Source organism: Bombus flavifrons, chromosome 16 (genome assembly GCF_040668555.2).
Source record: "Bombus flavifrons isolate JBK064 chromosome 16, iyBomFlav1_principal, whole genome shotgun sequence".
Taxonomy (NCBI): domain Eukaryota; kingdom Metazoa; phylum Arthropoda; class Insecta; order Hymenoptera; family Apidae; genus Bombus; species Bombus flavifrons.
Window position 1 is genome coordinate 8,503,371 of NC_138457.1, and position 27,397 is coordinate 8,530,767.

General features: G+C 36.1%; 1 protein-coding gene and 2 long non-coding RNA genes across 3 annotated transcripts in view; 1 reads left to right on the forward strand and 2 right to left on the reverse strand.

The window, feature by feature from the left end:
* LOC138188175 (metabotropic glycine receptor) overlaps nt 1–27,397 on the forward strand; it is a 166,093-nt gene that overhangs the window by 129,866 nt on the left and 8,830 nt on the right. Inside the window, exons 6-10 of the mRNA XM_069129708.1 lie at nt 4,570–4,638; nt 6,297–6,406; nt 13,554–13,768; nt 20,971–21,109; nt 25,526–25,631. Coding sequence (XP_068985809.1) covers nt 4,570–4,638; nt 6,297–6,406; nt 13,554–13,768; nt 20,971–21,109; nt 25,526–25,631 — 639 coding nt within the window. The remainder of the gene's footprint in view (nt 1–4,569; nt 4,639–6,296; nt 6,407–13,553; nt 13,769–20,970; nt 21,110–25,525; nt 25,632–27,397) is intronic.
* LOC138188186 (uncharacterized) lies at nt 10,849–13,977 on the reverse strand. The gene is made up of 3 exons (XR_011175399.1): nt 13,375–13,977; nt 13,096–13,267; nt 10,849–13,008 (listed from the first exon to the last, which is right to left on the reverse strand). It is a non-coding gene; the product is annotated as an uncharacterized LOC138188186 (long non-coding RNA).
* On the reverse strand, nt 21,369–21,971 carry LOC138188187 (uncharacterized). Its single transcript, XR_011175400.1, has 3 exons — nt 21,923–21,971; nt 21,493–21,649; nt 21,369–21,420 (listed from the first exon to the last, which is right to left on the reverse strand). It is a non-coding gene; the product is annotated as an uncharacterized LOC138188187 (long non-coding RNA).

Consider the following 27,397-nt stretch of genomic DNA (forward strand, 5'->3'; position numbering starts at 1 on the left):
GGAAACGGCAGAAGCGCATTTAAACGACATATAATGAGAAAATGGGTTTCGAGCATGACGCGAACAGGGCGGAAACGCATTTAATCAGCGAGATAGTGGCGACGTAGAGGGTAAAAGGAGTTACTTTAATGAAATTTAAGATCGCAAGACGTGGCGAAATATTTTTGTGAAAAGTCACCGTGGATGGTGAAATGAGAAAAAGGAGCCGTCGAAAAAGCCACTCGAAGGAAATGTTCAAAGGGAAAGAAAGTGCTTGCCCCCGGGTGAAAGAAGGGGGAGAAAGCATCGTGCAACGTGTCAAGAGAAGAATACCATAAAAGACGCCACACTAAAGGGAAACTAATGCATTTAAACGAGACATTTTGTGGATAAGATGCTTCCAAGGAATTATTTAACCCAGTATTATTCTCCACATTCGTTGGCTACAGCAATTTATTGCTGTACCTTTGCATTTATCGTGTGTATAAAATAATTGAAATAATTAGCACATTTAATATAGATATATCAGAAAGAAGAAAAAACGAAGAGAGAATGCTGTACGTTCGGAATTAAACATCAGGAAGATTCATTTGCACTCGCATTATTCAATTCGCTGTTTCAATTGACAATTATTCTGTCGTTTATAATTGTCCATGTTTAACAATTCATCGATCTCGTCAATTCACATTTGTTAAAATACACGCACACCATTGAAGCAAAATCATTCAGCAAAAATTAGAAGAAATTTTCTAACCGAGCATTTAACTTAATTCTGTTATGTAAGTAATTTTTATTATCGTACAAAGCATTTGTAATATCGTGCAAATAAAGATGGAAGAGCAACGGCTTATGGGTTGAGCTTGGCAGTAATTGTTTGAACTTAGTTGTAAAGGAAATATTGGACAAGTGACTGATACGCCTGGGATATTTCACGGCTGCTCTACTCGCAACGTCCGACTACTGACGGACCTACGCTACTGAAACCGACCGGACTTCGCGTGTCGACGCGAAGGCGCAACTAATTTTTTCCCTTATCTCTGTCAGTTGATCTCATCTGTGGCAAAGCACGTTATCAAGGTTATCGAACAAGCCACGATTTTTCGAAACCACGAGGCTACTTTCATAGGTAGTTTCTCGAATAGAAACTATTGAGGTTGGCAACTAAGTGATTGCTGGTTTTGTCATTAGGTGATATTGAGAAAACCCGCAATCACTTAGTTGCCAAACCGAGAGAAACGAAGGAAGAAGTCCGACTCGATGGAGGCCGATGCGTAGCCAGGCTGGCCAATATTATTCCGTGCGAATTCCAAGCGAAACGTTGCAGGGATGCTGTTCAAACGAATGCACGTCGAGCTGCAAATATTTTGCTCGATGGCAAATATTTAAACACGACTGTGCATATTGTACATGTTCGTGCAATCGACGCGAATTATGGGACCATTCGTCGAGTTTCTCGTAACCATAACCAGATATAGCAGCTATCGTCGATCGATCCATCAACACTCTTATAATTATAATATTCCAGTGGATCGTTAAGAGAATTTTTTATAAATTATTTCCATAATTTCTACAATTTATTCTTATGATTTAGCAATTAGTATTTCTATATTATTAATGTAACAAATTGATATGTGTAAAGATGTAGAATATAAAAAGGTGATAGGTCTCTATCTTCTTTTATTTAATTTCAATTATTTTCGTCGATTCTTCGATTTTTTGATCAGAGAGATTGTGGAAACCGAAAGTGACGAATATTGTGCTGAATCGTTGAGGAATAATTTTAGGTTGCTATATATGAAGACTATATAATATAAGAAAAATATGATATATATATCGTTGATTTCTTGATTTCGAAATTACATGATAATTAAATGGCAGTATGATGGTATTGTTATTCTAATAAAATTTTTTTATTTTTATTTAATTAATTTCTAATTAATACAACGAATAAACAATCTCCGAGCAAAATCTCTTTAATCGCATCCACAAAAAGATGAATTTGCTACTTAAATATTAATCTAACATTTATAATTTCCGATATTCTCCAATTATTCTATTATCATTAAATATTTATAACAATATATCCAATATATATGTAATTAGAAGTTACAATATTTAATAATTAATAATTAACAGTAATTACAATATTTAACAGGTGAAACAAATATCTTCTTATTTATTTCCATTTCTATTGCAACTAACTCACTTAGTTGCCAACCATATAATAGTCTACGAAGATACAAATCTACGTAAAAATGCACAATGTACACGTAAACATCTTGCACAGAAGCCACCCCAATATTCACATAATTTGCTGTATCTGAAGATGTCGTACATCGCTTCTGCCCCCCACCCTTCCACCTACGCTTGACTTGAGCAAAACTCATCGAGTGGGAAAATGGAGAAAAGAATAAAATAGGCGAAGGAATAAAAAAAAACTGTTGGACAGAGTTATAGTAAATGGGACGATATTAAGCTGAGAAGGAAGAGTCGCTTATCGACGCAACTCGAAGAGGTAAAGGGGTTGGAGCCACGAAATCTTGTCGGATTAAGAAACTAAAAGCATTCTGTGAAAGGCACCGGTTCCCATTGTGTCTGGCAAGTTCAGCACTGACTGCAGTTATTTCTCGTCCAATGCAATTCGCCAACTTCCGATTTCCTATTTTAACGGACTCAACCCCCGCAGTTTCGATAATGTGTCTGTTTCTTGCGTAAACTGTGTCACGGACGAAAGGGGTGAAAGGGGGTGGAAGGCAGCGAGTAGTTGATAGAAACTCTTGGACAATTAAAAATCCGTCGGCCCACCCCTTCTTCATCGAGCTTTGTCTCTAGTTGCCAGAGTAAATCGTTTCTTCGTCAGTGGTTCTCAAGTGGCTGTCGTCCAATTTGTTCAGATTGTCGAAATATTTTTTCTGCGCCATTTGTTGAACATTGACGAATATGTTCCTGTATATCGTCACTCGTATGTTCCTGTATATCGATGGGTTTGCATGGAATTATTTTAATTCCTATCTTAAGTATCATCGTGTGAATTGTATTTTTGCGTTCAAATAATTTTATGGGGTTGGCAACTAAGTGATTGCGGACTTTGTCATTGGGTGGTGATGGCAACATCCGCAATCACTTAGTTGCCAACTCAATATTATAATTATCAGCTTGATGTCTTTCTGCCTCGTCAGGTGCCAGTTTGAGGTTAGGTTGGCCTTGGCAACTAAGTGATTGCGGACTTTGTCATTGGGTGGTGATGGCAACATCCGCAATCACTTAGTTGCCAACTCAATATTATAATTATCAGTCTGGTGCCTTTCTGCCTCGACAGGTGCCAGTTTGAGGTTAGGTTGGACTTGGCAACTAAGTGATTGCGGACTTTGACATTGGGTGGTGATGGCAAAATCCGCAATCACTTAGTTGCCACCCCAATATTATAATTATCAGCTTGATGTCTTTCTGCCTCGTCAGGTGCCAGTTTGAGGTTAGGTTGGCCTTGGCAACTAAGTGATTGCGGACTTTGTCATTGGGTGGTGATGGCAAAATCCGCAATCACTTAGTTGCCAGCCCAATATTATAATTATCAGCTTGATGCCTTTCTGCTTCGTCAAGTGACAGTTTGAGGTTAGGTTGGGCTTGGCAATTAAGTGATTGCGAATTTTGCCATTGCCACCTAATGACAGAGTCCGCAATCACTTAGTTGCCAACCCAATAGATGCTTAATTTATGTTGTGAATGATGAACGTTCGAAGTTTAGGCGAACGAAACGCGTTGAATTAATTCTAACGTAGCTTGCTTCGTATTTTCCTTTATAAATTATTACGTATACTTTGATTTTCATGTCAGATATTCTCTGCCTTGGGATAATCTCAATTTGTCTCGGATCGGTGTGGTGGAATTTCGTAAATTAGTTTTAATATAATTTTTCCCAAAAATTTTAAGATGACAATTTTATCTTCTGAAATAATTTTACGTCTTTTAATACAAAATATAACCTGAATTATTCTACTGACCTATGACCTATGATGTGGGTATTGAAAGTTAAAACCGTGCACAGCAAAGCGAAACGGAAAATCTTCCAATTTCCGATAATGTTCAATAGTCTGCAATCGATGGAAAAAAGCGATATCATTGGAATTTTTACTGTTACCAATATTCTATTCTTCATTCGGGAATTCCTTGTTTGTTTTTTAATTGGCTATGTATTTGACAAACGAATTAATTAACGATGTGAAATTGGCCATTATTCAGTAGATTAACCTTCCTGAATCAGTAACAAAACAATGTTTTTACTGTCAATAATTATTGATTAAGCAAATTATTTACAAATAATTATAAATCGACAAAAGTCAGCTTTTATATCGTTGAATATTCTCTATAAATACGATTAATTACGTAAATAATAAAATATATCGCTTATTTCGTGTATTTTATATATTGCTATGCTTTCATCCTAAAGAAAATAAACAGTTTTGATGATGGACAATAAAACAGACAATTATAATGAATATAAAAAATATAATAAATTATTATTTTAATGATATAGTCGTAAAAATGCTTGAAGCTGGTATTTTATTTTCTGGTGATTTTCTCTTGTTGTAGGTGGTAAGAGCTGCAAGCCCTGTTCTTCTACGCGTTATTGTACTAGGTGCATTTTTCATATACTGCACGGTAAGTAGCATACTCTACAGACATTTTCACGAAATTTCATTTTAAACGTGGGTTGTAAAAATAATAATTCTATTTCTTCTTCTTAAAAAAATACAGAAAAATTAATGTAAACGCTTTATGTGTGCTACATACTGAAACAAAAAGGGACTATATAAGACACGTATGAAACTATTCTCATGTAACATACAGTTTTCAATATAAAACAAGAAAGAAAACCGGTACGATGACATTTTTTTTTCTAAAAAAAAAATGATCAGACGAGAACCACGATAATGTCACTTCGTCTTAAAATATCATCCAGAAGAAAAAAGCTATAGTGCCATTTCCCCCTAAAACAATATTCAGTATAACCATAGAAACCTTCGATTAAAACATTTATCTAATCTAATTTAAACTTGACTTACAAATCAGAATTTGATCTGAGCCTAATCTTATTCAAATATTACATAGATTCGACTAAAATCTGACCCAAAACAGATCTGAAGCGAGCCTAAACTACGTCTAACCAAAATCAGTGAGTCAAATCAAATTAACCTGCATCCTGAAGCAAATTGAAATCTAACCTCAAAATAGGAAATGAACCTAACCTAAAATTAAGACGAACCTAATCAAGATAGGAAATGAACCTAACATAAACCCATCATAAAGTCAGTGAATCAAGCTAAATTGAACTCTATCTCGAGACAGACCTAAGCGAACCTAACCTAAACCTAGCCAAAATCAGTGAATCAGATCAAATTAAGCTCTATCCCGAAGCAAATTGAAACCTAATCTCAAAATAGAAGATGTAGAGCTAAAATAGTCGGCAAACACTAAAACTCACGGCGGTTATAAAAAATAATAACAAATTTAATCGATGCCTTTAATACGAATAAATCGCTAGTGGTGAACCGTGTAATTTGAGAGCCGCTTGAACAGCCATTCAGCGTGGGCTGTTCTTGTATAAAATGCAATTGATAAGTTCATTCGGAAGTCCTTATCCGGCAATCGAGCAGACTTGCCTCTTATTTGACCGTGAAACCGACGATCTGTCGACACGAAAATGGCGGGGCAAAGGCGATACTAGCGCCGCTCAAACGAAAATTAACCTAATCGTAGCGTGACGCGGCACGCGAGTTCGCGTTCTTCCATGAAAAACATTCTTTCGATATCAGCAATTATCCTCATGCGATGCACCCGTAGAACAAGAAAGAAATTTTCCTGTCGAGAGGGAAGAATGTGAAAAATTGAGAGAACTTCTCGTTCGTTTAATTTCTCGAAACATTAGATTATAAGAATAACTGCATCGTAGGGATTTTATATCTTCTGTTTAACGGTACTTATGTCATAGGAATTTTCTTTCCCGCGTTTAATAACTGTGGATTTTTATACATTTATGAGAGGTTCCTATAAATTATTGTAATTTAAACTGTCGTTACATCCAAACTATTTTCAATTTTTGTCATTTTTATTCTTTTTACGGTTACTTTTATATTTGTCAATACTATCTGCCTTTATTAAATGGAATATTTTCGGTTCTAAGCCCCTTGTGATGCCAAGAAAAAAATTCAATTTATAAGAATTCATAAAAAAAGAAAAAACTCGAATTTCTCAGTAAATCTAACTTTTCTCCGCAGACGTTGAATTATGGTAAATGGAAATCAACTTCTTTGTTTCAGACGATAGTAATGTATCCACGTCCGAACGTCATAACCTGTACAGTGCGTGTGTGGTTGAGGGAGATTGGGTTTTCTCTCACCTATGGAGCTCTCATGTTAAAGACTTGGCGGTGAGTACAAATAGCGTTGTTGGAAATGTTTAATTCCATGTGCCATACTAAGATCCGACGAACGATGTTTGCTCTGCAAATGGGAATCCACTTCACTCAAATTACAATTCCAATTTGCACACTGACACGCGTGCGGAAAATTACGTGGTTGTACGTTTTAATTTCCTTACAGAATTCCTAAATAACCAACAGTTCTGACGAGTTTCGAATACCATATTTCATATTATATAATTGTATAATTTTCTGAGGAATAGTTTTATTACTAATAGAATAGTTAGGAAAAGTTTTAGTAGCATTGTAATGTTTGCTTTATATGTAAGGTGAATCTTATTGGAAATGGAAATCCACGAATTTTGATTTTAAACTTCATGAGCCAAAAATTAAATCGATTTAAACCTAATCTGAATAAAATGATTATTTTAACTTAGTGAAAATGACATTCCGTAAGTCAGAATAATTTTCCTCTACTTCAAACGATTTTCCATGAGTCTATCATGTTTCTCCGCGACTCGAAATAATTTCCCATGACTCGTCAAAGCAATTTATACAGATTTTACACTCTTACTATTACATTACATCGAAATAGTTTTCTTATTCACAATGAATTTTCCTGAACACCAAATTATTTTCCATGGTTCAGAGTAATTTGTACTGATCTTCCTTTGAATACTAATAGCTCATATACTTAAATAGAAAAATTCTTCTCTATGCTAAGAAATTTTCTTTAACTTTAAACGATTTCCCATAAACCTAAGTAATTTTCTATGAATCAAAATGAGTTTTTATGACTCACAATAATTTTCCATGACTTACCGATACTTGGGACACATTTTAAGCTATCAATATCTTCTTCCAAAAGTTACACCACCTCTCCAATCCCACCAAACTTCGCATAGATCATTCAATTTTCCCATAACTAAAAGAAAACATCCTTTTCCTCAACCAGATTTTCCTTTTCCAATCTCTTCCGTCACACGTCAGAAAAATTTCGTCTGTCGTAATTCTCCAATTTACAGTGTTGAGCCAATTTTCCTCGATCTCGAAAGAATCTAGTCGATGAAACAGTGGCACTTTTCGCACTTCATCCCCCAGTTGGAAAGAATCGGAAGAATCGTTTCCCACGGTTAGAAGTGCACCGTCCTGTCTTCATTCTCTTCCTTTCGTCCCCGACTTCTCGCGTTCGATAGATTTCCACCGATCAACCCTCTGACTCAGTTGCTCCGAAGGGTTAAAACGTGAAAAAAAAAAGAAGGTCAGTAGTAGTTTCTAGCGGTGGCTTGGTCGACCAACGAGTAATGTATCGTTCCTTTCGTTTTCTTCTTCTTTTTTGCGAAGATTTTTCCCACGAGATCGCTGGTTTCAAGAGCAGCTGCAGGATTTCCGTCGGGCACGGAGATTCCGGGACAAAGATTGCCTCTACTTTCATGCCCCAGCCCATTTCGCTTGCGAAGAAGAGAAATAAAAGTACGCTCTCGTGGCTCGCCCCTGGAATTCGTAAGCCATTCGGACTGCACCTCGTTTTCGACGAACAAAGCTCGGCCAAGTGAGCACGATTCTGTCCTTTTACTGTATTCTTCGCCAGTCGAGTGATAAACCACTCTTTCATCGTGAAACATTGATCTATTTTAAAGGGTTGAAGGATGGATGACGATTTCCGCGGACGGCACGTTCCGATTTCTTTCTTTCGATAATGGCAGAAGTTAGTGAGATGGAAAGCATCGAAACTTGAAAGAAGCTTGAAAAGTTGGAGAAAATAATCGCGATTGAAGGAGAGTCTTGTTTGAGTTACGGGAAAATTTATTGAACTCATGGAAATGTTACTTGAGTCATAGTAAAATGTATTCCAGTCGTGGAAATGTTATTTGAGTCAGAGGAAAATTTATTGAAGCTATAGGAATTCTATTTGAGTCGCGGAAAAATTTATTGAAGTCGTGGAAATATTACTTGAGTCAGAGGAAAATTTATTGGAGATATAGGAATCCTATTTGAGTCGCGAAAAAATTTATTGAAGTCATGGAAATGTTATTTGAGTCACAGGAAAATTTATCGATGACATGGAAATGTTGCAAGAAAATCTATTGAAACCTAATTGAAATTTAATTTGATTCATGGGAAAACTTATTTAAATAGTTTGAGTCATAGAAAATTCACTAAAGTCACGTGATATTTTTTCAAATCATGTAAGAACTATTAATATTCACTAACGCCGTATTAATGTAATCTAAACTGCCATTTGAAGCTAAACTGACCCTTGAACCGACAAGTTGCTGTAATATTCTGTGGACGATGTACTTTTCTTCGTTGTCGGAGCTAACACAATTAACCAAGGCCCTGAAACTTGCTGTTAAACTTGCTACACTGGGTCCACTGTTAAACTTTCTCTTTCTTCGTCTACTAGTACGCTCGCCATTACACCCAGTCCTTGTTTCCGGCATTCTAATGTTATTTAGCTGAAGTTGCCGCTTAATCGACGCGACGTGCAACTTTGTCAGAAGCTGCAAGTTATAATTAACGGAAGTCGACTCAGCCAGCTAATGCACAGGCTTGACTTACACGAGAAATCGACACACATAATTAGAAATTCCGGCTGGAAACTCAAAATTGCCTCTCTGATCACGTCTCTGTTTCCTTTTGTCTTGCTTAACCGATTGTTCCACGAAATTTGAGAAGTTTCATGATATCATCTATTAATTAACTCCCGCCCACGTAGTATCATGTCATTTTGAAAGCTCGATCGCTACATGAAACCGAGAAATGTATTTTTCTATATTGTTAGATTTCAATGGAGAGAAACGTGAAAATAATAAAATTTCGGTTTCCCAATTTTTCATATTGCGGCGTTTCAAAGGGGAAAAGGTTTGGCAATAGGAAATTCGGTTTTATAATTTCTATTATCTAATTTCCAAATTCGGACGTTTCAAAGAGGAAACATGTGGAAATCTGGTTTTCTAATTTTCCAAATTGTGACATTTCAAAGAGGAAAAGATATGTTTCATTGTTTTATGCGCATCTGAGTGACTGTAAACCAAACGTTACAATCACAAAAATAGTAATCCTTTTTTTTGCAAATAAAAGTTAATTTTGTGCAAATACTCTGTATTTTTACTGATCGAAAAACCAATAATCTGATATTCACAATTTTGAAGAATCTGTGTGTTCTAATATTCCAAAACTTAAGTATGTTATGTTTAATATTATAAAATTAAAATTTAATATGCAAACTAATATAATAAATATTCTAACACTCAGGAATTAAAATAGTAACAGAAGCTAAATATATAGGAAAAATTATTCATTATCGAACCAATTATCGTCATAAGAATTCCCCAGGATTTAAAACCCTATATTCGAAGCTCTTCGAGCTTTTGCTCGCTTTTAAAGAATTTCGTGACGCGCGTCAGCTTATAATTTTAAACGAAGCTTTCGAGATACGCGGTCTAAATTTCACCAAACTTATCACCACTCCGATCAACCCGGTAAAGCTGCCTGCTGATTAAAAATAATCCAATTCCGATAAAAACTCTGCGCCTGCGATCCAAAAGTTCTCGCCTGTCTCTCCCGTTTGAATCTTCAATATTTTCCAAACTCGTAATTTACTTGCCACGGGACGAGCCGTTGTGCTTTGTTTGTATCGGTGACGAAAAGTGGCAAACTCGCGCGGAATATTAACTTAACCGACGACAGAGAAATAAAACTGAATAATTCGTGGCCCTCTACCTTCAGACTGGATTAATCCTGAGCCCCTGGGTTCTTTGACGAAAGTTGAAAGTGAGGAAAGTTCGCCTGAATGTCGCCAGGAAAATTATTTTCGTCCGACTGATAATCAAAGCTCCATTAATCATCGTTGATACACCCTTAGGCATATTTTCCTTTAATACTCGAAAACTTGCGGTAATTGCACTAATTAAACCGACCGTCCAAACGCTAATGTACAGAAGTACTGTATTGGCAACTAAGTGACTGCGGGTTTTGTCAACGCCACCTATTGACAAAATCCGCAGTCACTTAGTTGCCAACCCAATATGTGCACAGCTGCTTTCCTTTGGCAGAAATATTTTGTTACTGAATTCTGAATTTCCAAGATTCATTTACAATATATGAGCGTACTCTATCGTCTCTCGATTAATATTAATTAATTAATTAATAGAAATTAGCAACGTTACAAGAAACAGGATAAGAATTGTCAAACTTGCGAAACTTTCTATCCACGCAAGAAATTCCTTTATGAGAAAACAGCTTGAGAAGGCCTTGGTACTTGGAGAGTATTTCAATGTTCTCCAAATTTTTACTCAAAAGCAATCTTTTTGCCAAACCTTGTAACACGGATTGAGAACTCTTGGTACAAAATAAAATCTTCCTCTCATCATTTCTAAACACAGTTCGACCATATCCACGATCAAACAAGGATTAAACAAGGAATTAATATGATGAAATAAGTTTAGAATAATGTTAACAATACTGTAAAGTAAATTGATAATGTTCAAATGTAGAATAGGAGAAGTTTCCATCGTCGACCAGGATTTAGCAGCTGCAATTTTCCACTTAACCGCTTCAAGATTCACCGATTCACCTGTTACCTGTGTTTAGCACCAAGGACACATTGATCTTGCCCAAGACCTGGCCGATTCCCTAGAGCAATGGCGAAACTTTTCCCTCAGACTGGGTAGCTTGCTGTCAGAGGTTCTTATTCGCCTCGAGGATCGCTTGCAGTGGTCACGACAACTGGGTCAACCAAGGTGTACAAGTAATTAAACGGATTCCTTAGGCAAACGAAACGATCGTATAGCAGAACGTAGTGCATTGTAATCGTGGATTCTACGCTCCGTTTCCCCGGCCAAGATCGCGTTTCACTGCGAATGGAAACTCGGACTGTTGAATCTTAGACCGAGCCAGTGGATGTACTTAATCTACATCTTGTTGAATAGGTAGCGCTCTCGCGGGAAAACTCGACAGTTTGATCAAGGTGGAGACTGGTGTTTGAAGCAGTCTGAGAACGTCGCCGGCTGCTTGTCGGAGGGATCGATGAGCGAGAGTTTTAAGGCTTTTGGGACTCGGATTGTCCCACGCAACATCGATACATTTAGCACTGTTGTGGTCAGCACAGGCTTCGCACTACTGACGTTGCGAATTCTCAACTAAATGGAGATCGGTCAGGTTCAACAGATCGGTTGATATAACCTTGAACGAGATTAACGCTCAAGATGGAGGTAAATTAAGTATATCAAGAGTATTGACATGGTTTGGTAATTTATCTGCACTTTTAGTATACACGACGAGTTTGACGATCTGATGAAGACTGTGGTAGGATGTTGCTGCTACTCTCACCAGAAGCTTCGTATCGTCGTTACATACTGACTTTCCAGCCCTGGGTTTTCCATGGTTTATTGTCTTCTGGTGGGCGCATATACTTTGGTATTGCTTGCTGTTCACCTTCGCCCTGACTGATCGGCCACTTAAGCTGTCTTTTAGCCTCTTAATGAGGTCAGCATCCTGAGGTTTACAGCTTGGGCAGGTAGGCAATTCGGACCTTGCCGAAAAATGATGTGAAGGATGTGTTGTCCAAGTCATAAACTGACGGCTACCACAAATCCAGAACAACTGACACAGTTTGCAGTGCAGCCCGTATCTCAAAGGATGATGCTAAACTGGCTGGTCTTGAACATTCTCGCTGAACAGTGTTACACTTAGTATTGTTACGGTTAACATTGTTTGGAATTTGCTGTGGTTATACTGGTAATCATAGTAATTATGGTAATACCGTTTGATGCTTCCGACTATAAGCGGTATCCAAGTGGAGAAGGATTCCAACGTTTAGCTAACTGCAATGGACAGGGAAGCTTCTCCTTTTGGAGATGGTCTGACCTAAGAATGGAAATTGGCGAGATAAAAAAGAGGCTTTCCTGGGGCTTTCAAAGGTCCCCTTCAGTTGGGAGAATCTTGAGATTGATTAAAATCTACGGAAACGAATCTGAAGTTCCATAAATGGGACTTTAAATTGTATTAAATCATCGGCCTGTTTCATGACGTAAATTCTGTAGTACGATACTCTTGCTAATAGATGTATCGTCGAATGAACCTCTGAGACGATTACCAAACGTCAAGCCCACTTAGGTGGATTCTCCTTCGTTCCACCAGCGAAAACAGCTTTTTTCCAGTCTTTCTTGTGTCGCTGCCTTTATCGCCACGAGTGCACTCCTCACAGATTTCATCCTTGAGGTCGCATCCTTTGAACACGCTCTATTGGTCAGGAAAACGGCCACGCTACTAAATCTCGAGCATCCTTGCATCCTGCCGATAGCGATGTTCTACTTGCTCCACTATTTTAAGAGCCAGAGTTTAAGGAGCATTTAAGAGACTTTCTGTTCAACTTTGGAAAAAATTAGAAGATCTTGAACATTTAGTACAAGTGTCCTTCTCGTGAAAACGTTTAGGAAGTTATTTAATAACCTGAGAGTGATCTAGGTGGCACCTGGGCATAGGATAGGGAATCATTGTGGTCCACGGTAATTCTTGGTCCATTTGCACAGTGATTTGAGGAGTTTGAGCATTTTATAAACTAAGACAGAGATAGCAAGAATTGTCCCAGTAATTTAGCTACTAATCTAAAAATGAAATAGATGACAACTAATCAATAAGAATTCTTGGCCCACTCGATAAATAATAATCAAAAGAATAAAAATAAAATACACCATTGTAAGTCTCCCATGTTTCTATAATTTTGACCACCATGGTATGTAGCCCCAGCGTTAACCCAAAATATCAGGAGGGTGGCATGCAACGAGAAGAGCTACCAATCTTCATAAAAGACCATAAAGATTCCAAAATAATGCATCGTTGCAAATCTTCAAAATACCTTGATATCTAAAAATCCCTATCAAGAAATCCCTAGAATCTAAGAATTATAGAGTGAACATAAAAACATATATAGTAACTATAAGAGCCATAATAGCAGAGACTAGTACACAAACCTTGTCATTGTCTATCGGCTGAAACCTGGCTATTGAAGATTTCAAGTTTGCTCATTGAGAGAACTGTCCGAATCTGGCAATAAACAGCGTTCCCTTAATCCCTATTGAACATTGCCTTATTCCCAAAATCCTGGCTTAATAATAGACGATAACCAGATGTTGGTGGATTTTGTTTGCAGAATATCGGTGATATTCCGAGTGAAATCGGCGAAAGCGGTGAAGATAACGGATGGAAGTCTGCTGAAGCGACTGGGCGTCATCGTGATGACATTCAGCGTGTTTCTGAGCATCCGTACGCTGGTTGCACCGCCTGTAGTTATAGTGGCACGAACAGCGGACGACCTGAAGGCTTATCTCTGCCGGACTGACTGGTGGGATCACAGTTTCACCATACGTGAGTGCTTTAACTCTCGACCAATCGCCTAATCCCTAATAATCGCATGCCTTCTCCTCTATCATCTCTCGTCTCACTGTGTAATAGGCACTGCGTAGAACACTATCAGTTGCACCGTGTTTTGGTAGAACGATTTGAATCAATGGCCTCTATCCAGTAGGAAAGTTTCAAGAGGACTGTTGATGAAGTGCGATTATGTGCACATGCACTTTGCGGCCACTTTGAAATTTGATATTATGAAATTATGGATTTCTGTTAAGGTTATTTTTGGTGTACAGATAGGTTAGGTGCAACGATAGGTTAGGTAATACCGATGTGACACTGTTAGTATGGAAGTATATTAAAAGATGGTATTTTAAATAATATAAAAGATAGTACATTGTAAAACGTATGTTTGTACTTTGATAGTAAGTCAGAATATAATTGAAAGTACTTGACAGTATCTGAAATTAGTTTAAATTGTCCAGCACGATTCAGAAATAAGAATTTCTTGGAAATCTAAACTGAAAGGTAGCAGCTACAAATATTTGATAGCATCTGAATGGTCGTTGTAGTATTTTAGAATATTTAAGAATATATTTGAAAGCATCAGGTATCTTAAACTACTACTGAGAATTATCTGAGACAATTTTCAAATAATTTGAAACAATTTCATAATTCTAATTACCAATAGTACTTTTATGATTTTGACCAATTGGCAAATTTGTAATAAGGTTGCTGACAATGATGAAAGAATTGAAGATTGGAAAATTTTAATAAAGGATATAATTGAAAATTACTGGAAAAAAAATGTATTATATCTAAGACAAATTGCGTGGTCGGTGCAGATACCAATTTTCTACAAAACTTCTACTACGAGACATAAATTTTAAGCCACTTAACGTCATCCTATGGTATCCTGCAACGTAAAACTTGCGGGTTCCATCTCTCGATTGATTTATAAAGCGATTTTAATTGGTTTAAACACGACCATAGGGAGTTTTCATAGGAGATATTGCCTTGGTAAGGACAGTTATTAAGCGTCCGCAAGAGATATCAGCCCATTCGGCGGACGTCTAACTCATTGGTTCGTCGATAACCATTCGTCATCGTACTTTTCTTGCAGTCTCGTAGATATGGAAATTTTCGTCGAAGAAATCACCCGTTGGATTCATTGAACAAAGGTTAGGATGATCGAGTGTCTTGCTATCTGGCAATTGTGCCAACGTTTTAACAAATAAAAACTGTCAGTATCGCCATCTAGTCCAGCTGAAGTCCAGCGGAAGATATTTCCAGCGCTACAATCGTTCAAATAAAATAATGTAACTGCTACGTTAATAGCTTTCTGGGGAATTTATGTATCTCACTATAAAGCGTGTTTGCTTCCTGAAATTATCACCAGCTAGTGAGAATGTACAGAGGTTTGAATTTTAGACATTTTATTTATTGGGGAATTTGTATTGTAGAAGTTCGTGTAGAATTAAGAACTGGTACGGTGGAAATTATCGGAGGATTTAGATATTGGAAATTTTGATTATTGGAGAATTTGTATGTTGGAGATTTTAATTACTAAGGAAATGGGGATTGTGAAAGGTTCGTCGATTGAGAAATATAAATTTTAGAAGTTTCGATATATACATATATTCTTAGATAATATTTCATGAATAAATACGAGATAAATTCTTTGCTGGAAAATGAAATGATAAAAAGGAGAAAAAATAAATCAACGTTTATTTGCTGTAGGCAAAGTTTCACGATGGATCAGCGCTCAAATAAATTTCGTGGCAAATTCAAACATACCCCTTCGCAAATAAAATGTGAAACAGGGCTGGAAAAGTATAAGAAACGGTGTTCAATATTATCGTGAAATGAAAAGTAATGGCATGGTAAATTCCATGCTTTTTAATCAAATCTATAGTTCTTCATAATTTTCAGTAAAAATCGAAATCGTAAGGGTGGATTTTTTATAATGAGATTGATATAAGTTTAGCAATATAAGCTTAAGCATCAAAAAAAGTAAAAATAAAGAACAGTGTAACATTTGTGCAAAAGCAAATTTTTAAACGTTTTTAACATTACCATGAAAAATCGATGGCAGAAAATTGGAAGGTTTTGTCGTAAAAATTTAAAAACATATTGTTCTTCAAAATATTACAAATCTTCTTATCAAATATTTTTTCATCCATTTATTTATAATTTTAATATATAAATAATAAGTCGCAGAATGTATATTTTAAATGAATAGAAAAAATCCTATTCTCAGAAGCAGGAGTCTCACATTCACCAAGAATTAAAATTTCTCTTAGGGAATTAAAATTTTCTCGTTCATGAATTTCCGAAAATTCCAATTTTCCGATAACCAAAATTTCTAGAACCCTAACTTGCCAACACGTGCCATTTGTATATGTTCAAAACCTCTAATATCCAGATTTGAAATACTCGAAATCTCGACGATACACTAACTATTAACAAATTTTTAATCAATGCAGACAAAATCTCAAAAATTCCATCTTTTCTATATACAAATTTCCTTCTCTTTCGAGTTGAAATCTATTCTCCTTCGCCACCGCTTTTCTATCTCTTTTAATGAAACGTTTACATTGAAAGACGAATATTATCGACCGAGTACAGCTCCGTTGATCGCAATGAGTCTCTGCAGTGTTCCGGTATCTCTGGAATTCGTTTCGATGCGCACCGTATCGCGAGATCTGAATTTCGAAATGTAAATCAGAAGGTCGTTGCATGAAAGTGGATCTATCGATCGAATAACATTCACGTAAAGACGAATTTAGCCATTTGAAAAGGCAGAATAGAGTCGAAGTATCGGAGATAATGGCTGGTGATATAAAACAGCGGTCATTAGGAACCTAAAACCTCCTCTAGGTAACTAGATGTCGCGTGGGGAGCTGCTAGTTTCTTTTCTTTTGGCTTTATCACTTACCTTTCTAATAGTCTAACCAATTTTGTCACTATATTATAATATTGAATGGAAATTTTGATATTTTGAAAAATTTGACGATTTAAATGACGAAAAATAAATTGTATGAATAAATAAAAAATAAAAGAAATGAATTAACAGATAATATTAATCACGATCATTTTATAATTACTATATTAACTTTTATTACGACTGATGCGAATATCTATACCATTTTTTATCGTTTAAATTTTTTCATTTCTTTCACATTTATTTTCCTAACAATGAAAACAATTTTTCGACGATTATAATTATATTACTTAATTTAAATTGATTGCAAACGATATTGTTTTAAGTATTTTGTAGTTATCGTATTAAATACGACGACTATTTTATAACCTTCGAAAATTTTGACACCGATTTATTCCGATATCGAAGATTGAATTATTTTTAATGCTCTTTCATATATCATTGATTATCAGGCTATTATTTTGTTAATAAATTACGTCATTCCATATTAAAAATTGATAGCTGACGTTGTTACGAACGCACATAATAAAAAGGAATCAATTTTTGGTATTACGATCGTATATCACGCGTTTTGTTCAATTGAGATAAAAGAAAGGTGAGTATCTACTTTGATAAATTGTCTTATTGTATTTTGAATTGTAGATGTCGAATGCAGGCCACGATATTCCGGTAATTCCCGTGAGAATTTCTATCGACATTAAAACCCACTGGCTGACAGAAATCAATCATTCACTTCATAAAATCCCAGCCGAAATTCCATGAACGTCCCATCAATTAACCGAATGATTAAGCGTCACCAGGTGTTGTCATGTGAGAACGTTGATCAATTTTATTCCGCTAACACAGTCAACATTTTCTACTAAACAAAATTTAATTTAACTCTCCACTAAGCATACTTATTTTCTCAAAATTAAAAAGCACCTTTCGGTTGTTTTACTTTTTTATTTAATCGTATGATCTTTATGGATTGGATTAATTTTTTCAATTTCAATTATTTTTCTAATTATTATTATTCATTTAATTGTTATTTCAACTGGGACAATTTAATTGCGTAAAGTAGAGGTAAAACCAAAATGGGCAGAATCAAATGTGCGTCCTAACCTCCTTAACTAGTTTCAGAAAATTCAGGTTAGTTAAACTCGACAGATTAAAAAAATTAATTAATTACGAATAGCATATATTTGGACGGTGGAAAATGGGAAAATAATAAATTCGTGCAAAGTTTGAAAATCCAGGAGATGTTGAAGAAATGTAATGATCGAAGATTTATCATTCTTAACCTCAAAATGTTTAAGAGTTTCTTGAAAATGAATAATAGGTACTTGCGTTAAGAATGTATTCGAGTCCCGCGAAGCTTGGAAAATTAGAGAAGATTCAAGAAATCCAACGGTCGAAGATTTTTCATTCCTAACCTTAAAATGTTAAACGCTAAGAATTGTCTGAAAATAACCATTATTTATTTATATATCAAAAATAATGTACTAGAGAATTTTACAAAGCTTGGCTAACGAGAGAAAATTAAAGAAACCTAACATAATATACGACCAGAACTTACTGAATAGCGCGAAAATGATAGGTAATTTTCCTTTCCCGTTCCCTCTTGTATACAAACGTATATTTTAACGTTTTCTCCGCAATAAAAATTCGTTGAAACTAAACTTTCCGCTCTTGCAAGAGAAGCGAAATGCCCGAGGTGTTTAAAATTCTGATGAATTTTTCACAAATTTCTCCTTTGATGCGCGGTAATGATTTGAAAACTCGGCTTAATTTGATGTCCTTAATTGCAACGCATGAAAGTTCTCTACGTGTATACGTTTCCTAAAAATGATGCTGTCTGTTTCCGTGTTTAGTCAGGCTAGGAACTGTTGAGCTTTTTTGTCGTTCCAGACCAGTGCATATTCCACGAGCGCATTAGGGCGAGAGCTTTCTTGACGAGGAAAAACAACCTTTTCTAAAACGGTTTCTACCTCTGTTGTACTCTGTCTCCTCTTCGTTCGTAACCCTATTCATTCTTTTGTTTTTTAGGTTAAACGTGCCTGGACTGTTAATGACGCTTAGCAGACGCTGCAACACTCTAGGGAATTTTTCAGTGGGAAACTTACTAGATATATGTACAAACCTAGGATTGACTAAATTTAGAATACTCTGTTACAGGGCTTCGTCGCTGTAGTAAAAATCTTCTTCTTCAAAACTTTGGTAAACTTGTCGAAAGATCAATCCCTCGCCAATTTCGATAATTTTCGAATATGTCAAAGATATTTCGCAAAAAGTTGTCGCTGCTGTCCACACTGAATCCTGCCCATATGTGTGTGCATCTGTGACTCAGTCACAACGAAAACCGACACGTTCACTGCTTGCATCGACCGTCGATCTCTTTCCCTTCGCACCATACTTTACGTATCCAAATGAACAGTACAGTGAAAAGATGTAGGAAAATTGGAAAAATCGAGAAATTCCAACTTAACGAAAATATAATATGTAACAAAAGTAGAAAAAAGTTACTTTTATCAAATAATTACCAAGAGTCGTTGGATAAATTAACTAAAGGGTAATATCGTTCAATCCTATTTGAAGGGAAAATTATCTAAGAAAAAGGTACTGAACGAAGAACTTATTTCAGGGGAAATTTATCGAAAGAAAGGTCGCTAGAGAAGAGGCTAGTTTATCTCTTTTATTGCAAAATTATGCATAAAGGAATATAAGATACGTACGACCTCGTTATTACCGAATTAAAACGTACGATGCGGAAGTCAAATGAAAAATTGCAATGAGATCACCGTAAACGGACCCTTTTATGAAACGGTAAATACGATTTCAAATTGATTTGTACAAACATCAAGGCGGTTCGTTTGAATTGCAATTTTTATGCGACAAGGCAATGTGTATCGTTTCGTTGGAATTTAATGGACCTGGGAAATCCAAACGAGGGGATATACTGTATGGTCATAAATGGAATCGCAGTTATGGACGAGTTGGAACAGTCGCGACTCAATGGAACATCCCTTTGAATTGGATAGTTTCGTTTAATGAAGTTTATTCAGCGATACTTTTATATATATCATACGACTGTAATTCGAAAAATACAACAAATAAAATAATGGATTAGAGAAACGAAAATATTGGGTTACCACTTAATGACAAAATCCGCGATCATTTAGTTGCCAATGCAATATACAGTTGAAAAGCAACTCGTACAATTGTTCTATTATCATATTTCTGGCGAGCCGCTTTAAACGTTAAACAAGAAATTAGGAAATTTCAAGCTCCAGAGAAATTTCCAAAGTAATTCAATAACAATTACCAAGGAATTTAAGGAACGAAGGTCTGTAGATAGAATACGTAACCTAAACGGCGATTAAATCATATTGCTAGGCAGATGTTGCTGATAAGCACATCAAAGATAAGGCGGTCTATCTTTGATGTGCTGTTGCTGCTAAAATTCTGCATCAAACTAGCAGGAAATTCCACGTTGGCAAATTGGCCGTAGAATGCAGCGGTTATACGCCAATTCCTTCATCCGACAGACGACACGATATTATGGCTATGCCACAAGAATCCTCGAGAGTACAATTTAATAAGAACCACTGTAATAGGACAATTTCTTCCACGGGAACAAAATCACGGCAATTTTCTTCCTTCTTTTCCCTTCTCTATCGTGTCTTATTATATTATTCCGACCGCAGTGTGAGTTTCAGGCTTCTGGGTAATTTCAAATTCGAGTAACACTGTCGTCGTCGTGAGTTTCTTAACACTTAGCCAATCGAACAGGAAGGTCTCCCCTCTGTGAAGAACATCGCTGCGTGACCGAACGCGGAGAGCTTCCTTTTTAACTTTACCAACGTATTTTCTTTTTTCTTGTTGTTATTGTTAGTAATTGTTTACCTGGAATTGTTGCCAATTAATTGCGCCACTTCTTCTGCTTTTTTTATGTACACTGTATAATAGAATACAGCAATTTGTTGGTGTTAAAATTCATTCAAAATTTACGCTATCAGTAAACTGTAAAAAAGCAGACTGTAAAAAAATATTAAAATGCATTATGAATTTTTTATTTCACCTTCGAGTCGTGTTATTTATTTTCAGTAATCTTTCGTGTTTTTCATTTTACCTGTAACTTTTTATACTTTTAATTTGATGTTTTGTATAAACAATATGTGAAAATATAACTGACCACTTAAATAATCTTCTAGTCGCTTTCGACTAACACAACGTAAACACAACTTAGTCAGGTTGGTTTCGCCGACAGTAAAAGAAGAAATGTTTGACTTTGTTCCAGTTGAGGTTATATTTCTTATATGGGGAATCAGGCTGTGCATCGTGGTGAGAAAAACACCGTCAGAGTTCAACGAGAGTCGATTCATCTCGATGGCAATTTACAACGAATTTCTACTGTCAGTCTTCCTAAACGTATCTATGTAAGTACATCGACATTGATAATAATACAGAACACACGTTAGAGACTTCCATTTACCGTCTTTTCACTTTTATACGCCTGAACGTCTAAAAACACTAATTTCCTTGAAGCTAAACAAACATTCCTTTTTACTCACTTTAGACTTCATACAATCCCGTGAAAAATATTGCACGTTCAGGGTGTTTAAAAAACAAGAAGGAAAAAGAAATAAAATAGAATTTAACGATGCTCCTCTTTTGATGATATTATGAGAGAGGAAATCCTTTGTTTAAAAATTCTTTTCCATGGGTACAGCGTATTCCGCCAATTTATCTGAAAAGTCAACAGAATACATTCAAAAGCTCGTGCTGTACCGTAGTTGAAAGCGACAGGTTAAAAGTGTACTCAGAGATCCGTAGTTAACGCTAAGTCTAACAAACGGCTACAGGATTCTTTGCTGTGCTGAAAAAAACCGTGCGATTGTGCGAGGAGAAACGGTGTCATTGTGAGCAACTCAGGCCATGAGAATTATTTGCCTCCGTATATCCCCTTTGTACTTAACCTCAAAACAAGAACGTCATAATGTTACTATACAGAAATGAAATCTATCCTAGTAATACTGGGTATTATTTAAATAATATGCCTGTCAAATTGTTAATTTTCACTAGTTGTTCTTTAATGATACAACAATATTAATATTATTTATTTTATAATCGTTAAATAGTTAATTATGTTATACCGTTGTTTTACGATTATTTGTATGTAACATTGAAATAAACTAAGAGAAACTTATATACTCGCAAACGTTCATAATTAACAAAAGAATAATATTTACCGAAATTGTTGAAAATGACAAGGTGAGTTCGTGCTCGCCATCCATATGCAGATGCGCTAGTTATAAGAAAGAGTAACTAGAAGATAATCCTAGTTACATTCCCTAGTTTTTGTAAGCGCGTGCAATAAAAGGTTTTGTTTTGGCTCAGAACGGTGTGATAGATTTATCCATTCGATAAAATAGTAACTATGCTACCTCTGAGTATAGAAATAACAACAGAGATATATGCGAAATACGATATTTGAGATTCTCGTGTTTATTATCTTACTCGGAAATTTCAACCAAAGTGGCAATCGTTTGTTTCGTTTTAATAGAAATCGTTCGTTTCGAATGAAACGCCAAAATACATTTCTTAAATATGGAATACAGTGCAAGTATGTAAATACACCATACAGTACCATTACGTTTTCCAACTAATTTTTACACGCATATTTTCACGAAATTTTGCCTTTATATTTACATATATGAAAAACCCGCCACGCGTAATCCAAATAATTTTCCATCAAACGGATTGATGGCTGGCGGTGTGAATGGATAGGCAGAGGCACGCCATCGCGCAACATTGAATTTAATACGCCGAACGAATCCGTGAAACCCTGCAAATATTGGGCCGTCCGCGAATCGTTAATTTTAATAATGCATTTCACTGATACTCGGTCGTGTTCAACACGAACTAGAGCAGAACACCGGAAACTATTATGCTTCGTGCAACTGCACGTGTTCTGCATTAATAATGTTACCGGAGAAGCTTCTCACTGGCGGTCTTCTTAAAATCGTATCGAATCAATCTGAATATTTCACTTATCATAATGTCTTCTTCAATTTTCAACCGCTATTTGTTTTTCTCTATTTTACTATATGTTCAGTAATTTTTATCAGTAAATGGTGGCATTACTTATCTAGTAACTTTTCGTATCGAAAGAATCGCCATTTTTCTTTTTCTCTGCCCTCTACTCCCGTTTAGCTGAGGATTAAGCAAATCTGCGTACACATTGCGAATCTCGTCTTACTTCAAGGCATAGAATTTCCCTAGCACCGTTTTCACCGCGAATCACAGACGACCATCTTATATAACGACAGTAATAGAGTGATCAAAATCTAAAAGTAACTTCTGGTAAAGATCCAAGCTCTATTTACTAATCTACTAATTCTATCGTTATCTGCTTGTCGTTTAGGTCCCTAATTCTATTGAAAACATGATTAAGACGATCAATTAAGGTTGTTCTCAGACTTCTGAATAATCTACACTGGCATCTACACACATACAGTATAGATCGATTTCCTTCTTTGGCTAGGTGCATAAATATAGAATATTAACAAGGGAATTCTAACTAATGGAGGTGATACCTTCGGTCAATTAATCATACTATCCTTCCTGTCCTCTCTACATTGAGGTTAGATTATGAGGTTAAACTACAGAATCTAATCTGTGAGATCAAAGAGAAATTCGAGTTGGTGAGTGAAAATGGCCACTTTAATATCCGCTCCATGGTGGCGCCATCTGAGAAGGTAGTGACTATTAATATTTAGAACGCAATTTTTAGAGAGGTCAATTAATTATACTACCCTTTCTGTCCTTTCTACATTGAGCTTAGATTATGAGGTTAAACTACAGAATCTAATCTGTGAGATGAAAGAGAAATTCGAGTTGGTAAGTGAAAATGGCCACTTTAATATCCGCTCCATGGTGGCGCCATCTGAGAAGGTAGTGACTATTAATATTTAGAACGCAATTTTTGGAGAGGTCAATTAATTATACTACCCTTTCTGTCCTCTCTAAATTGAGCTTAGATTATGAGGTTAAACTACAGAATCTAATCTGTGAGATCAAAGAGAAATTCGAGTTGGTAAGTGAAAATGGCCACTTTAATATCCGCTCCATGGTGGCGCCATCTGAGAAGGTAGTGACTATTAATATTTAGAACGCACTTTTTAGAGAGGTCAATTAATTATACTACCCTTTCTGTCCTCTCTAAATTGAGCTTAGATTATGAGGTTAAACTACAGAATCTAATCTGTGAGATCAAAGAGAAATTCGAGTTGGTAAGTGAAAATGGCCACTTTAATATCCGCTCCATGGTGGCGCCATCTGAGAAGGTAGTGACTATTAATATTTAGAACGCAATTTTTAGAGAGGTGAATTAATTATACTACCCTTTCTGTCCTCTCTACATTGAGCTTAGATTATGAGGTTAAACTACAGAATCTAATCTGTGAGATCAAAGAGAAATTCGAGTTGGTAAGTGAAAATGGCCACTTTAATATCCGCTCCATGGTGGCGCCATCTGAGAAGGTAGTGACTATTAATATTTAGAACGCAATTTTTAGAGAGGTGAATTAATTATACTACCCTTTCTGTCCTCTCTACATTGAGCTTAGATTATGAGGTTAAACTACAGAATCTAATCTGTGAGATCAAAGAGAAATTCGAGTTGGTAAGTGAAAATGGCCACTTTAATATCCGCTCCATGGTGGCGCCATCTGAGAAGGTAGTGACTATTAATATTTAGAACGCAATTTTTGGAGAGGTCAATTAATTATACTACCCTTTCTGTCCTCTCTACATTGAGCTTAGATTATGAGGTTAAACTACAGAATCTAATCTGTGAGATCAAAGAGAAATTCGAGTTGGTAAGTGAAAATGGCCACTTTAATATCCGCTCCATGGTGGCGCCATCTGAGAAGGTAGTGACTATTAATATTTAGAAAGCAATTTTTAGAGAGGTCTAGACTGCTTTATTGCTTTTCAACGAGTTGCTTACCGCAATATACGGAAGCTGGCTGCAACTCTTATTGTTATTATCTGACAGTTTACCGACCGCCATACGGGTTTTCTCTGGCGAAGAACCGGAGTTTACCTTTCTCCTTCCAAAAGTGTGCGCGATGTACTAATTTCTCCAACTACTTGCGGTTCGTTAAACTACACTTTCTACTCGCGGTTATATTACTTTGGCGAAGCTTTGCTCCGAGTTTACAGCTTCGCGTGTCTTGCCATAATTATGCGCATAATTAAGAACTAAACGAAAACACCTCAAATGGCAGAAGCGTCTATACTTCGTCGGCATTTTCGCAGGGAAAACGCTTTCAAGCAAGGGACAAAAGCTATTTTACAAAGCCAGAATAGTTAAGATAGGTCAAAAAAGTCAAGCTAAATTAAGGTTAGGTCGCTAATGAGATTTTTTTATACGTCTGCTTGTTCGTTAAAACAGCTTGGAATATAACGACGAAATGGAATTGAGATTTTTAGGTTTGTTCAGATTACTGTGACTGTCTGGGGAGAATTCGATATGTTATCGAAGAATGCGGAATTTTTCAATTATTCAGTGGTTCTACGGTCGCTTGGATATTTCTGCTATTCGCAGCATTATTTATAGTACAATTTATGGTACTAGATCTATTTAGAAGATTGGCATTATCGATATGAAAAGTCTCTAGATAAATAAAGGTACTAGAATTAACTACGATACGACTGCAGTCCTACGAACATCTAAGCAACATAAATCAAGATTTAATAGGATTTTATAACCAAAGAAGAAAAAGTCACTAGCACTTGATAAAAAGGCACGATCGTTCTTTTAAAGGGCACAATCTTTCTGGTTGCAGGTTGTTCCTGCAGTCGCCAGCCAATCCGGATTTACTCTACGTAATATTTTTCTGTCACACCCAGTTAACGGTGACGCTGCTGCTGTGCTTGATATTCGGCAGCAAGGTAAGACTAAATCGATTCTTGTATTTTCAACGCGTTCATGCGGTCCGCGCGCCTGACAAATGGCGCCGGCTGGATCGCGAATTCTAAAGGCTGCGGCCAACCCATTGAAATTTATTTATCTCACGGCGTGCATATTGATCATTTGAAAGCAACGGCTGGCGCTCGTGGAACTTGTAAAATAGTTGTGTACGAACAGCCGTGGTCTAATTTATTTCCGGCCGTGTGGTCGGGATGAAAAATCGCGCCCCTTTTTGGCCCACCCCTTTTCCCGCGCTTAAATTGAAAGTTGTTCGACGTCGAAACTTGAATATAAAACACCTCATTTCTTTCCAATTCGATAACTCTGCCAGAGCAATCCTACCAAATTCATCGTGTACCAAAATAATAATCTTAAATTATGTACATACGTAGAATAATTTAAAAAAATGTTTACTTCATTTGTATCACAATGAATGAATAGGAATAGGATGAATGAATAGGAATGGAATGAATAGAGATGTTTATTCTTAACGATGTTTAGTGACAATTGGAATTATAAAATAAGATTTGAAAGTTGGTGTAACTAGCCAATGATCTAAAAGGATTTCATGTTACTATGATGAGTATTACCAATGATACGATAGGAGAAAAATAGGGAATATTCATTTTATTTTGTTGGTAACAATTGAAATTCTAGAACTGCGAAGTTGCAGAAGATTACAAGTAAATATATGTACATATGAAATGAAGTTTAAGAGGTTATGTATAAGTAAAAAGTATGCATATGAAACAAAGCGTGGTATAACCAGTTACAAACAGGAAATATCCACTCTCCGGTGGAATAAAGCAACGAATGTCACCATTCTTTCTGCTTCCACTATTTCATATTCGTTTAGAATAATAAAGCTTCGTGCACAACATACGAGCAGGAAACTAAATGTCTGAATTAGTATGAACAAAAATAACTGGATATATGTCGTTTCGAAAAAAAAAACATCTGAACCTGCCCCAGTGTTACAAATTGAAAAAAAAGAAATTTAAATAACGTAAAATCATCTGTTTGTGTCCTAATTAAGAAAATGTCTTACTGGTTCATTAAAACACTAAAATCTGATTTTCTAACTAGAATACTTTAATGCCATTCCTTGTTTTTACATGATAGATTATACGATAGAGTTAAGTATCCCAGAGAAAAATTTCACATCCATGGTACTTCTTGCTCGTTAGAGGTTATGTACCTCGTTCGTTTCTTATTAATCGTGTCAGCGGAACTAATTAGCCGAGTAACGAACGACAGTATTCCCTGTGCCGGGTACGACGATTGTAAACCTGAGGAAATACCTTAACACAGGATAAAAGCACGGTTTCTCATCGTTCCCTTTCTTCCTTTTTAACCTAATATTCTTGGCCGCCATTGATTCGACGGATGAATGCGTTAGAGACAAGACTATGGAGTTATGCAACATCGAGAGTACGTCCAGGCAAATTCAATATTCATGTCGTTTAGCGACATTCCCGTCCATAGTGTAGTCCTTCAGTGTTCGTACAACGTACCTGTCTGTACTTCCATTACAGCGAGCGCCATTTTATTTAACCAGCGAGCAGTAGATAAATAAAAATGAACGTTTTATTCAAGAGTGTTTTTACATCTTGATTTACCATTCTTTGTTAATTTAAGTGCATAGATTCCGAAAGGCAACTGTTCGGGTATTATTTCAAATATTAATTCGACTTAACCTCACTACGTTATTACTGTTTCAAAAAGGAAGCTACTTCAGTGGCATAGA